At 42.8% G+C, this 13,938-nt stretch overlaps 1 protein-coding gene across 1 annotated transcript in view; it reads left to right on the top strand.

The window, feature by feature from the left end:
• Positions 1–6,052: 6,052 nt before the first annotated feature.
• AHDC1 (AT-hook DNA binding motif containing 1) overlaps positions 6,053–13,938 on the top strand; it is a 180,477-nt gene continuing 172,591 nt past the window's right edge. The window contains exon 1 of the mRNA XM_082248458.1: positions 6,053–6,231. Within this exon, the coding sequence (XP_082104584.1) occupies positions 6,165–6,231 (67 nt within the window). The 5' untranslated portion in view covers positions 6,053–6,164. The remainder of the gene's footprint in view (positions 6,232–13,938) is intronic.

The following is a 13,938-nucleotide window of genomic DNA, read 5'->3' as shown; positions in this document are numbered from 1 at the left end:
CGCCCGACGCCAGTGGCCTAGGCTGGGTTGCCTATTGCGAAGGAACCAGGGTACAAGGAAGATGGTCGTACCCCACAAGAGGAGAGGTCTCCAATATCCGGGAGATGTGAGCGGTCTTCCTGGCCCTGACTTCGTTAGCACCGCTGGTGCAGGGTCAAAGAGTGATTTTCCGTCTGGACAACAGGGTGGCAGTCGCCTACTTACAGAGACAAAGCGGAATCCGCAGCAAATCTCTTCTCGGGGAGGTGGGACCAGTTATGCTGTGGGCAGAGAAGACTCTCTTGGACCTAAGAGCAGTATACCTCCCGTGCAGTTTGAACATGAAAGCAGACAGGTTGTCCAGATCATTTGTGAGCAACGAGTGGTCCCTTCATCCCCACACCTTCGATCAGATCTCCATACTTTGGGATCCCCCACAAGTGGATATGTTTGCCACTTCAGAGAACACAAAGTTAACAAGATTTCTCTCTCGCCTTCCCCATCCTCAGGCGGAAGCAGTTGATGCCCTTTCATGCCCCTGGACTTTCACCACAGCCTATGCCCCCCCCCCACCTCTGATATTTAGGTTTCTTCAAAGACTCCTCAGAGAACCTGTTCAAGTTCTGGCGGTTCTACCATTTTGGCTGAAAATACCATGGTTTCCTTTGGCCATGTACCTCTCTGTGAACCTTCCAGTCAGAATCCCACCCTTTCCTTACCTTCTGTCCCAAAGGGGGGCTGACCCACCCGAGTCCCCAAAAGATGGACCTTCAAATCTGGAGATTGAGAGGCAAAAGTTTCAGGCCCTAGGCTGTTCTTCGGAGGTTATATCCACTTGGTTGAAAGCTAGAAACCCTACTACGAATGCAGTATATTCAAAGGTTTGGAACAAGTTCTTGTCTTTTGCGGCAGGGTGCAGTGTGGACCCAGTCTCCCCTTCCACATTTGATGTTCTTAGCTTTCTTCAGACAGGTCTTGACCTGGGACTTGGTTTAAGTTCTCTCAAGTTGCAAGTGGCAGCCATTTCAGCTGCAACTAATAAAAGATGGGCTGAGGACCCTTTAGTAATCACCTTTCTCAAAAGAGTTTTGAAGATCAGACCGCCTGTCAGATGCCCCTTTCCTCAGTGGGACTTGTCCTTTGTACTCCAAGCTCTATCTAGTCAGCCTTTTTCCCCATACAGAAAAAGCATAGCTTTGGAATCTAACCCTAAAACTGCATTCCTTTTAGCCATCACTTCTGGAACAAGGATCTCAGAACTTTACGCCTTAGGGATAGGCGATGACCACATTGCCTTCTTTCCAGAGTGGAACTTCATCCTCTTAGCTGTTTCACTCCCAAAGTGACAACTCCGAGTCATCTTTTGGAGCCCTGGGCGTTGCCTGTATTCTTGGATTCAGACTCCGGCTCCTGTCACGACATGGACATCTCTAGTGTACTTAGAGCCTACCTGGAGTCTACCAAATCATTCAGAAGCTCTGAAAGACTTTTTGTGGTCCCCTTTGGCAAAAACAGGGGTAAGGAGGCAACCAGCAGGACTTTGGTCTCTTGGGTCATGAAACTGATTCAGAAGGCCTATAGGACAAAGAACATGGTCCCTCCTTCACGAGTGAACGCTCCTTCAACATGAGCAGTCTCAGCTTCTTGGGCAGCAAGGGCTAATGTTTCCCTGGAGATGGTATGCAGGGCCGTCACTTGGTCTTCTCGCCATACGTTCTTTAGACACTACCATATTGATCTGGGTGCTCTCACGACTGTGGAATTTGGAAGGAAAACAATCCAAGTGGCTATGTCTTTAACCAATTAAAATACTTTTCTTCAGCATTAACCCACCCGTCTAAGCTAGTTATTTATCACCTGTATGCTGCCATGGAGGCACCAGGAAAACAGAAAATTGTATCATACTTACTGTAATTTTCCTTTCCTGGTGCCTATCCATGGCAGCATATGCTTCCTCCCTTGGTATACTATATTACTGAGAATGATGGAATAGGGGTCTAGGCCTTTTTTTTTGTGCTATTCACTGGTCCTGAAGGAGGAGTCAAGGTGGAGCTCTATCACCTGTATGCTGCCATGGATATGCACCAGGAAAGGAAAATTACAGTAAGTATGATACAATTTTCTGTTTTTTTTTTTTTTTTTGGATAGGGTAATGGAGTGCTATAACCCCTGTCATTTTTTTTTTTTGCCCATTGCAGAGATTTTGCTTTACTTCCTATCCCATAATTAAACAGGAAGTGAGAGTAAATCCCTCCAAATGAAGAGAATTCCTTGGGCCCCCCCCCAGATCATCAGAACTAGTGTCCCCATTAGTAGATTTCCCCTCTATTACTTTTCTGGGGACAACCCAAAATTTGAGTCTTTCTTTTACTTTCAATGATAATGGTAAACAGGACAAATAGGAGAGGTGAATTTCCCTAATGGGGGCACAGACAGCAATATAAACTGACAGGGGTTCCATCCTCTCTCCACACTATCCAAAACTAAAAAAATAGTTTTGCCTTTAGTTGTACTTTAACCACTTGCCAACTGGCCGCCACACATATACTGAGGCAAAGCAGCGCTATTGCGCAAAGGACATTTTTGTACGTGATTTGTTCAATGACCAGTAAATCGTGCTGTGATTGGCTAGCGGGGATGTCAATCAATGGGTCCCGATGTCTGCTGCCCCCCGCGATCATCCCCGGGAGAGGCAGAACGGCAGAACGGCAATCTGCCTATGTAAACAAGGCAGATTGCCGTTCTGCAAGAGGACAAGATGGAGATCTTGAGTTCCTGCTAAGCAGGAACCAGGATCTCTGTCTTCCCCCAATCAGTGCAACCCTCACAGTTAGAAAGCACTCCCTAGGGACACACTTAACCCTTTGATCACCCTTGATGCTAGCCCCATCCCTGCCAGTGTCATTAGTACAGTAACATACGAACACTGTGCAATGGTCATGGGACTTTAAATGAGGCAGGTCACTTACTATTACTATTTTTATTTTAATTTGTATTTTATTAACACATTCCATGATGTCCATAAGTATATTCAATCAATTTCCAAATATAATACAGAAATATGTTACAAAAGAGCTGATATAGGGAAAATTGAATATAGTAATAAACAAACTTCATATTATAATGATGTTAAGACATGAAAAGGTACATGATTGACCTATGATGTAGCAAATAAAATATCTTGGCATCTCTGTTACTCCACGCGTTTCGTGGATCCAAAAATGTCCACTCATCAGGAGTTTGATGCAGAAGAATATCTACAAATATAGGTATGTATTCGAGAAAGACAATCCCAAATGTACAGGGGGTATGTTGGACAGGGAGTGTGGTTATTTTTATTATTTATTTATTTTTTAAATTATTAAAAAAATAATAATAATAATTATTATTTTTCTTTTTTTTTTAATTATTATAAAGAAATAAAAAAATTATTTTTCTTTTTTTTTTCAATTATTATTAAAAAAAATTTAAATATATATATATATATATATATATATATATATTTTTTCCCTCATCGCCATGCCACAGCCACACAGCTAAAGGCCCCTTTCACATGGCTGTCTGATCAGGTCCGCCTGTCAGTTTCTCAGGTAGACCTGATCGGACCCTTCAGTCTCCTCTATGGAGCGGTAATCTGCCAAAATCTGATCCTGTCTGCAAAAAACAGACGGATGGTGGTTCTATTTTCTATCCATCCCGTGGATCGGATCAGATGGCATCGGATGGAAAGAGACAGACAGTCTGTTTCCGTCCGATTGCACTATAGAGGAGAGTGGGGTTCTAGTCGTCTTTATGTGTAAATTTAGTATGTTATTTTTTTGAAAATAAAGCTTGGTTGTTAAAAAAAAAAACTGGCTCCTAACTTTTTTAGCTGGCTCCTAGATTTCAGACAAATTTGTCAAGCCCTGATCTAATGGGAGTGGTTATATAATTATCTATCAGCTGTGGCAGCTGCAGAGCACTAATGAGGAAAACTGCTGGGCCTGCACCCCTTTAGATGTGTTCCTATTGGGTGTATCTCATCAAAAATGACATTTTTGTTGCAGAGGATGCCAGAAATCTGACTTGTATCTTAGGCTGGCAATACATTATACAATTTTCTGTACAATTTTCTTGAAATTGACCTTGAACTATGCAGTACAAAAGCCTACCTAATTGAAAACAAATGAAAGTGTTGTTTAGCTTTGACCTCATTTTATGGGGTTTGTGGTAAATTTAACAGAAAATCGTACAAGAAAATTGAACATGTATGGCCAGCTTTATGACGTATGACCCAGTGAAGTGTCAAAAATGCCAGTTTGGTCCGGTCCACAATGCCATACCGGCATTTTTAACCCTTCACAGGGTCATACGTTTTTGGTCATTATCTGTCTCAGACGATATAGCTGGCTTGATACCATGGATGTCAAAGCTGACTGCTTTTTTTCATAGGTGAGCATGTAAACATTATGGAGGATTTATGTCTTGTATGATATAAAGTATACTCTCCAATGTACTATAGTTAAACTAATAATCAATAATTGTTTGGATACCTGCTTATATATTCCCTTTTATATGTTAGAGGGTACAGCAATCAACCATAAAGGTTCCTGAGGAATCCACCATTCACCAAACTGACGAAACGCGTCGAACCTTATGTATAATAATGATTGTATTCCCTGTCATGCCTTTGATCCATGGTCAAAAGTCTATGTAATCTACTTATGCATTTTCATGTTTTTACATATTTAATAAAGTTGTTTTTAATGTTTTACATTCATGTGTGCTCCTTGTTGCCATATCAGATCCTTTAATTTCCTTTGGTATCTTATCCACTGTACTTTTTGGTCCCAATATTATTACAGTGCGATTCCCACACTATTTTTGTTTTCTACAATATAATTTGTGTCGCAATTGTATACGCTATATTGTTTTTTCTTTATTTGCAATTTTTTCCCCCCACAAAAGCGGAGTTACCCTTTAGGCCCCTTTCACACTAGTGGGACTTGTCCCGCGATTTTGGACCGCAAAATCGCATGACAAGTCATTTTCCATTATTTTCAATGAGCCCCATTCATATTAGTGCGTTTTGAAGTCGCACCGACTTCAAAGTAGTTCCTGCACTACTTTGGCACGATTTTAATGCGTTTTGAGGTATATAGCCCTGAGCCATTGCTCAAAATCGCGTCAAAATCACAGCAAAGTCGCGTCAAAAGCGTGTCACAAAATCGCGGTAAAATTGCATCGCATAAGTGTGAAAGGGCCCTTAAGGGGGTAAAACCTTAAAATGGTTAAAATAAAACTAAAGGCTATAAGTATCCTATGTTTACAGTACATTATAAAATTATCCAGCAACAAAATGTAGTTATAGTCTTGGAAACACAATGTAAGGAGTCAGTGCTAGCCTGGCTGCGCTCCCTATTCTGCGCACACTACAACTTCCACCGTGCACCGCTGTTCAGGCACACAAACTACACAGACCAGCATGCACCGCGCCACCAAAAGACTACAAATCCCGTCATCCATCAGACAAATTAAAATAAACGCGTTTAAATCAGTGCGTATCACTATATCGCTCCTTAGACACGTTATGTTCTCATATTTTAACACCAGCAGGTTTTTCTATATTTCTCACGCCGAATACACCAACCCTGAGTAAGACTACATTTCCCAGCATCCTCCTATGCTCCTAATGGAAACAGCCCACCGCATGCGCAGTACGACGGGCTGGCGAATACGAACTACACATCCCGTCATGCAGCGTTCCCCCCTCCCTGTGAGAGGCCCAGCGGGGAGGACTTCATGTCCCGTCATGCTCGGCGGCCAAGAGCGGGGGGCGGTGCCAGCGGCGGGCGGAGGCGGCTCAGAGACTCTGAGCGCAGAGACACGGAGGAGGAGAAGGGGAGAGCGGCACTGAGACCGGGGAAATACCGGGGGCTGACAGGCACGGCGGTGACCACACGTCCAAGGCGGGGGGAAGAAAGCGAGCAAAGCAGATAGGCCGGTGCGCTAAGAACGAGTCGCCCGAGGACGTCTCTGGAGACGGAAGCGGCGCACCGGGGGCTGTCAGCAGCTCAAAGCCAAGCCAAGCCGCCTGTGGTGAGAGCCCTGAGGGGGAGCGGAGAGAGTCTTTTCCCCCACACACGCACACACCGCCCCCCGCGGGGAGTCAGCGCCGAGCCCGGGCCCCGGGAGATGATGTGACCATGCTGAGCGTGCCCGGACCTGGAGCAGCCATGAGCGGCCGAGAGCAGCCGGAGCCGGCGGGGAACGGTCAGTGTGGGCACCGAGGAGAGAGAGAGAAATAAGGAGGGAGGGGAAGGGGGAGGGTTATCCCGGGGCATTGGCAAGGACTTATTTGTATGTCCAGTGTCCAGCCATGACAGGGAATCGGCTGCTGCCGAGCCATGCATGGAGGAGGAGGAGGATGAATTCTCAGGGGGGCCAATTTGAGCCAGTCTCCTGTACTCCTCCATATACCCGGGGGGGTCTCCTCCGTGCACATAGCAGCTCCGATTTCTGTCCCCCCTTCATATGTCTATGTAATTCCTTTCATCGGTGTGATGGGGATTAGCTAGCTGCCTGTGCGCCTGTCCTCAGCACATCGATCTCCTCTCCCTGCTACTGCTGCAAGGCTAAGCTGACAATAGCAAAGAAAGTGGCTCATTTTTACTGCTAACTCTGGGGAGCTGTGATAGATAGGGCGTGTGTGTACAGTATATGTGTGACATGTGTCTGTCACTTTCCACATCACCAGGCCTCCAACACATTGCCCACTTCTATTCCATCAAGCCATTTTTACAAGGTTCGCTACATTTATACATTTTTTTTTTTTTTTTACTGTGCCTACAATCTTGGTGACATCATAATCCCCCCTACATATAATAGCTACCTTGTCAGCTAATTCTACCTCCGCCGCTGTCACAAGTGTAGTTCTGTCATTTGCAGAAAACAGCAGGATCTTCCCCTTTACAGCTGCTACTGTAGTTTTATTTATGTGCCATAAATAAGGTCTGATAGCATGTCATCTTCCCCTTCAGCTGCCCTTCCCTCCCCCCCCCCTTCTTCGGTTCTAATTAAAAGGTGCCATTATACCCTCGCAGGGGTGGAGGAGGGGCAGAGGGTCAGGGGACATGTGTCTCAGCTCAGGTGACATTCATTGTCTGAGTGCCTCTCTTTTTCTCCCTATTCCTTTAACCCTTTTGGAAAAAAAAAAGAACCCGCAGATAGCATAGAAAAATAAGGTTTTTTTTTTTTTTTTTTTTCGGTTAACATTGTAGGAAAATGGGGCAAAATTTGTACTGATGGCACAGAGGCTCATCTTTGATATTCCCGGGCGTTGTTAAAATTCTGCTTTGTTAAGGAAACGTGTAGAACGTTGCATGATTCCCTTTTTCCTGTGTTATACTGTTTATATTTTGTGTGTATTATATAAAATGTGTCTGTGTCCCAGGCAAAACAATGACACAGAGGGCTTTGCAGCCAATCATTGTGAAGGGGAGGTGCCTGGAAAAAATATCACACTCATATATATACATATTTACATTTACACAGTCTGCAGGAGCTTGAGGTGGCAGAAGGGAAAAGGGGGCAAGTCAGAAGTAAGTGCATGTTCACATCATAGTTATTTATTGAAAGGAATCCATCGGTTTTCTTTTTTCTATCCGTTGTTTTTACGCAGTGTGGATTTTTAAGTTGTATTACGGTTTTGTTGCAGTGTGTGGCAAGGTTTTTAGCTGCTAGTATAGATTACTGTTTTAGCTTGGCTTTTATTTATCCTAGCTGTATTAAAGTCTACACATATAAGGCTTACTTGCAGAGATATTGTCTAGGTGTCATTCGTTTCTTGCTGCATGAAGTAGGATTGGTGTATATTGGTAGTGATATACTCAGAAGGAAACAAATAACTGCTGGATGCAATAATTGTCTCCCTTTTTCTGCCTTATAGTCACAGCAATATTCAGTAATAACTTGTATTATGTCATATACGTAAATTACCTATTTCACTTAGAAGCAGCTCTCTTTTCTCTTTAAAAAAAATGTTTTGTAGCTCTATTGGCTTAATAAGGCAACAACCTCACAAGCATTCTGAAACACTCAGGGTTTTTTTTTTTTTAATTGGTAGCCTCCTTTTTTTCCTTTCACAGTAAGCCTTCGTATCTGTGTTGTAGTTTCACTGGCTGTGCAGAAGGGTGTCTGTGAATGCATTTTCTCCATACTATACATGTCTATTATAGAATTTTGATTTTAGAGATATTATTGTGTTTCTTAAAGCTGTTGAATAAGGAATTGTGCTTTGATCACCATTCAGTTCTAACCCCCCATTCAGCCACATTGTGTGGTTTGTCCATGCTAATGTTTGTAGTGTTCTGTGTTGGTGGCTGTGCAGTCTTCAGACCCTAAATGTTCAGCATTAATTTTGTACTTGCATTTCAGCTGATGTTGATTTGGTATCCACAGACATACGATAGCTGATCCTTTGTATCTGTGGGAAGCTTTAGAGTTAGACACCCCCAGCAGGTCAGTCTTGGGGGTGGGGGGCATGGCGAAGTAGCCATCTGCCACTTTGGATAAATAAGGCAAGTGGCTGTTTCCCTATAGTATATAAGGGGTCCCTGATTTTACTCCTCTATGATCACTGTATTTTGGGCAAGCCAAGCATGTTCATGGAAAGAAAATCAATAAAAATGATCAGTTGGTCCATGAATGTCCAGCCTCCATCTGAAGTAAGGCAGCTGTGCTTCTGTTGTATTCCAATTGGTGGAGTTGTTGATGAGACTGAATTATTCATTTAGTGGTTTTGTGTAAATGGCCTAAAAGAGGTTATTAACTGGTCTGTAGACATACCCATATTGGTCTAGCATGCTGTTTAATTAACTACCATTTAAAGACAAATATGCTGAAAACTGAATCTGTTTCTTCTAGCAACCAACAACCAACCAACCATTTTGCAGTCTGCACTGTTAACCATGAAGACATGAAAATCTGGTATCTATTGACAGTTCCTCATGTTTTTTTTAAATTTTTGTTTGGTTTTTTTATCCTTTTTTTTTTTTTTTTTTCCTACTGGTATTCACAAATCTGGAAAAGCACGTGGTCATTTGCCCCTACAGGCTGTTTATACACAAATTTCTTGAGTTGGTAATGATACACTTAACCATAGCAACCAATCAAGTCTTTTATTTCCATCCTCATAGGAACGCTTGATAAAATGTATTTGGTTACCATTGGTCCACTGGTATGGTTTTTCTGTTTGCAGTTTTAATATTCAGTTTTGTATCTTTGGAGGAAAATGAATGGCTCATACTATTGCAAGCTAGCTAGTTTTGTTTAGACCTTCACGTATACTTGTTTTACAGCATGTTGGAAATTCTCTGCAAATGACTTGATGCTTTCTGATTGAATTGGAATTCTTCCACATTTTAGGATTTTTTATTAAAGTGGCAGCCTAATTCAAGTGACAGTAAACTATAGAACACTTGATTATAGGAATACATGCATTTCCTAATGGAAAGTATCAACTAGTTAGTGTAGGTATAGAATCCTATGCACTACCACTTAATATAAGAAATAGGGAGCAGCCGCTCACAACTTAGTTATTGTGAAGTCTTTTTTTTTTTGTTTTTGGTTAAAAATAACAATACCGTACTTACCTGCTATGCACAGAGTGGCCCGGGTCTCTACTGGCCCCTCCCTCCTGTCGAGTGCTCCCACAGCAAGCGGCTTGCTATGGGGGCACCCGAGCTGAGCTGTTTAGACACTGAGCCGTAGCTCAGCCTCCTGATTGGCTCACTGAATTTGACAGCAGCAGGAGCCAATGGCGTTGCCATCTCAGCCAATCAGGGGGGAGAGTTTTGGGCAGCTGAGAAACTCCTGCAACATCGCTGGATAGAGATGGGCTCAGGTAAGTATTCAAGGGGCGGAGGGGGGGCTGCTGCTGCACAAGGAATGCTTTTAATCTTATTGCATTAAGACTAACTTTGTGCCTTTTACAACCAATTTAACAATGTGTCCCAACATCTAAAATTCAATGGTTTCCAATTTTAAAGTGGCGCTTAGCTTTATTTGAATGGAAAATCTAAATGGCCTGGACATAATTGTAACCTCAACATATCTGATTTTTTAATTGTAGTCTTTTTGTATAAAGAAAATAGTATAAATGTTATGGCACTAGGTAAATAAGTAAATCCCTATCTGTCTGTGCCAAGCGGCCTATTCATAATATCTGTTTGTGGATGGGGGAATTGAGTAATTTTTTTTTTTCTTCATTCAACCCACTGGTTGAACAAAAAAAAGTTCTTCTTTATGGGCTGCCTTTACTCTATGTATTTGTAGGCTGCCAAAGCATCAGTCCACTTGGAACTATATATGTGTTTGGCAGCTACTATATAGCTAAATTACCCAGGATCTCTTTGTCCTTCATAGACTGATGTTGTGGAAATATTGCTTGGGATCCCAAGGCTGCACATCTAATGCAACCATTAGGAAGGGTCTCCAACTCCCTGTTGAATTTTTAATTTTGCCATAAAATGCTCAGCTAGCCGAACACTGTATGAAATTAGCTCTTTGAATGGCCCTGTTGGCACCCTTCCGCCCAACATCATTCAATTGAAACATTGAAGGAGACAGGTAAAAAATTGTTGCCTGATCAGAGGTGGCATTTGGTCAGATGTAGTTGCTTTTCAGTTATTTTGACAGCTGGGTGGGTCTGCTGACAAAATACAATAGCCACAGTGGGAGATTTGTTCATGGATGGAAGAATGTCAGATTTATTTTGTTTCGATCTGCTTACTGAAGACCACGAATTGAGCGATCAGCGGTCTTTGATTGCTCAGTTCTTGGTCATAGAGGTGGTGGAGGCAGATGGCAGCATTGGACTGAACTCGATCCGCTGATCAGTTTATTCTAAAGGGTGGGGAAGTTACCCTGCTGTCCAGAATACAATGTCACAGTGGAAAAGATTACCCCATCCATCTCGAATGTGTGAATGGAGGAATCGGTCCATTTTTCATTCAACGTACTGGTTGAAGGAAAAAGGTCTACTCTATGGGCTGCTTCATACATGCTCCCTCTGAGTTGATTAGGGTGTCACAAATGTAGGTACAACTGTAATACCATGTTAAAGTGTTTATCCTAAAAAATAATAGAGATCTTGTTTTCTTATAGCAGGTTAAACAGCACAGTGCTTGGGCTGTCTAACCTGCCCCTCTGGAAACTGTAAAAAACCTGGCTGATCCTGCCACTTCCTGTGTACCCCCTCTCTGTGCTGACTGAAAGTCATGACTAATGGGCCCTGATCACCATGGTCAGCCTGTGTGCCTCTGTCATCCGTAGCTGTCCGCTCTCCCGCCTCCATGTGCAGTCTGTGTCTGTCTCCAGTCAAATGTCACTGCCAGCCCCTCTCTGTTAAGCTCTCATCCTGCACTGTATAACTGCTTGTAAGAAACAATGCTTCTAAATACCTTCTTTGAGAAGTGTCTTTAGGTCTGTCGCGTGACTTCCGGCCGATGTAATACTACAATCCAGGGCTACAGCAGGAGGAGCCAAACGCCTAGCTTGGCAGTCATGTGACATCAGAGGGAGAGGAGCTGCTGTAGCCCTGGATTGTGTTTTTAGAGCGGCTGGGAGTCACTTCTCAAAAAGGTATTTAGAGGCATTGTTTCATACAAACAGTTATACAATGCAGGAAGGGATATTAAAAGAGAGGGGCTGGCAGCAAGGCAATAGTTTAGGGTTACAAACTGTTTAAGGTGGATTTAGTGTTTTCTCCTTAATTTTTTGAGAGTGGAATAAACAAACTTAAGAGTGGACCTCGCTGTATAATTCAGTTTGTGTAATAAATTAATAGTGTAGATCCATGTTAAACACTCCTGTTAAATGTTGAAAATTTTTGCTTTAACATAATCAATTTATCTCCTCTCTCTCAATGTATGTATCACAAGAAATAATATTTGATGTTTATCCAAATCCTACTATGCAGTGTTATATTGGGATAAACACCATACACACATGAGTTATCTTGCTTTACTTTGACTTGAGCTTCAGCTACTTTCTATATTTAGAAGCAACCTAGGGACAGCTGCATGGTTGACGAATGGTGCTCACCCGGTTTCATTCTATGTACACCTAAAATCTGTCCTTGTAATCAGAAAATCAAAGATAGTACCCGTAATAGTAACCCAGCTTCCTTAAGATAATAGCGTTGTTGCTCCCCCCCCCCCCCCAACTCCGCAATACGGAAAAAAAAATACCCAGTTCCATTAATTCCTAGTCTTAATTTATTGAACGTTTTTTAAAATCTGTTTCTAGGAGTAAACTAAATTGAATGTGTTTTCAGATCCATCTTTGGTGGTGAAAAAGCATGGAGGCTATCATCCCTTACTTTTCTTTCTGCATTTACTTCTTCCCTGGCTGTTGTGCTGATCAATGGCTTTGGTAGTTTTAAATCACTGATTCTGAGCAAGTATGCAGGAGGCTTTTCTGATCTACATGCTTGTTTCAAGGTATGTGTTGAAGCTAGGGACAGCCAGTTTTTTTTCAGAAAGTCAGCAATGGCAGCCTGTGTATTTTTTTTTATTTTTCTTTACCGGCTTTTTTTCATGGAGCATGAAAAATAGCTGTCTACAGTATTCAGCAACCTATAGCAAACAATTCCATAGGTTATCAGTTTTGAACAGCAATGAAATAAAGTTGCTGTTGGTTTTTGCACATTGCTCTCTGTACTGTACTTGTAGAACATCCATATTTGAATCTTGCAGAATAACAAAAATAGTTAAAAAAATAGAAAAGGCATACATGTCACAAATCCATTGAAAATCATGTTTGTCTTTGTTTTAATTACAGTATTCCAATGTGTAGTCTGTTTAGACTAAGGCTGGCCATACATGATCCAATTTTCTTACAATTTTCTGTCTAATTTTCTTGAAATTTGCCTTCAAGTATGTAGTACAAAGGCCTGCCTAATTAGATACAAGTGAAAGTGTTGTTTAGCTTTGACCTCACATTATGTGGTTTGTGGTAGATCTACCAGAAAATTGTACAACAAAAGTTGAACATGTATGGCCAGCCTAAATCTATACTTACCAGCCACTTTATTAGGTACACCTCGCTAGTACTGGGTTGGGCCCCTTTTGCCTTCAGAACTGCCTTAATTCTTTGTGGCATAAATTTAGGGCTCTTTCACACGGTCCGCCTCCGTAGGCGGATCCGTGTTGCTCAGCGGGGATCGATCCGCGATCCCCGCTGAGCCGGCGGATGACAGCTCCGTCTCCGCTTGCAGAGCAGAGAGGGAAGTGTCTCAGCCCCTGCTGCCCTCTATGGGGGATCGGAGGAGAGCGGACCGCCTGTCCGCTCTCATCAGATCCGATCCGCTCCGATTACTGAACGGATAGAAAAATAGGGTTTCCATCCGTCCATATTTCATGGACAGGATCGGATGCGGATGGCAGCGGGTGTCAGCGGAAGTGTCTCCGCTGACATCCGCTGCCCCATAGAGCTGCATGGAGGATCCGATCAGATCCGCCTAAAAAACTAACAGGCGGATCTGATCGGATCGCCCGTGTGAAAGAGCCCTTAACAAGGTGATGAAAACATTCCTCAGAGATTTTGGTCTATATTGGCATGATGGCATCACGCAGTTGCTGCAGATTTGTTGGCAGCACATCCATGATGCGAATCTCCCAAACATCTCAAAGGTGCTCTATTGGATTGAGATCTGGTGACTGTGGAGGCCATTGGAGTGCAGTGACCTCATTGTCATGTTCAAGAAACTAGTTTGAAATATGAGCTTTGTGACATGGTGCATTATCCTGCTGGAAGGTGCCATCAGAAAATGAGTACACTGTAGTCATAAAGGGATGGAGAGCCTGTGCGAATTGTGGCCTTAAGCCTCGTACACACGCAACGATTATCGGCCGACCGATCGGTCGACTTTTGTCCAGTGTTGTGTTGGTTGAAATGTGCCTAGACTGAATTTTCTCA

This window comes from Pelophylax lessonae (genome assembly GCF_965119305.1).
Source record: "Pelophylax lessonae genome assembly, chromosome: 2".
Taxonomy (NCBI): domain Eukaryota; kingdom Metazoa; phylum Chordata; class Amphibia; order Anura; family Ranidae; genus Pelophylax; species Pelophylax lessonae.
Note: the sequence above shows the minus strand (reverse complement) of the source record. Positions and strands in the feature narration are given on the sequence as shown.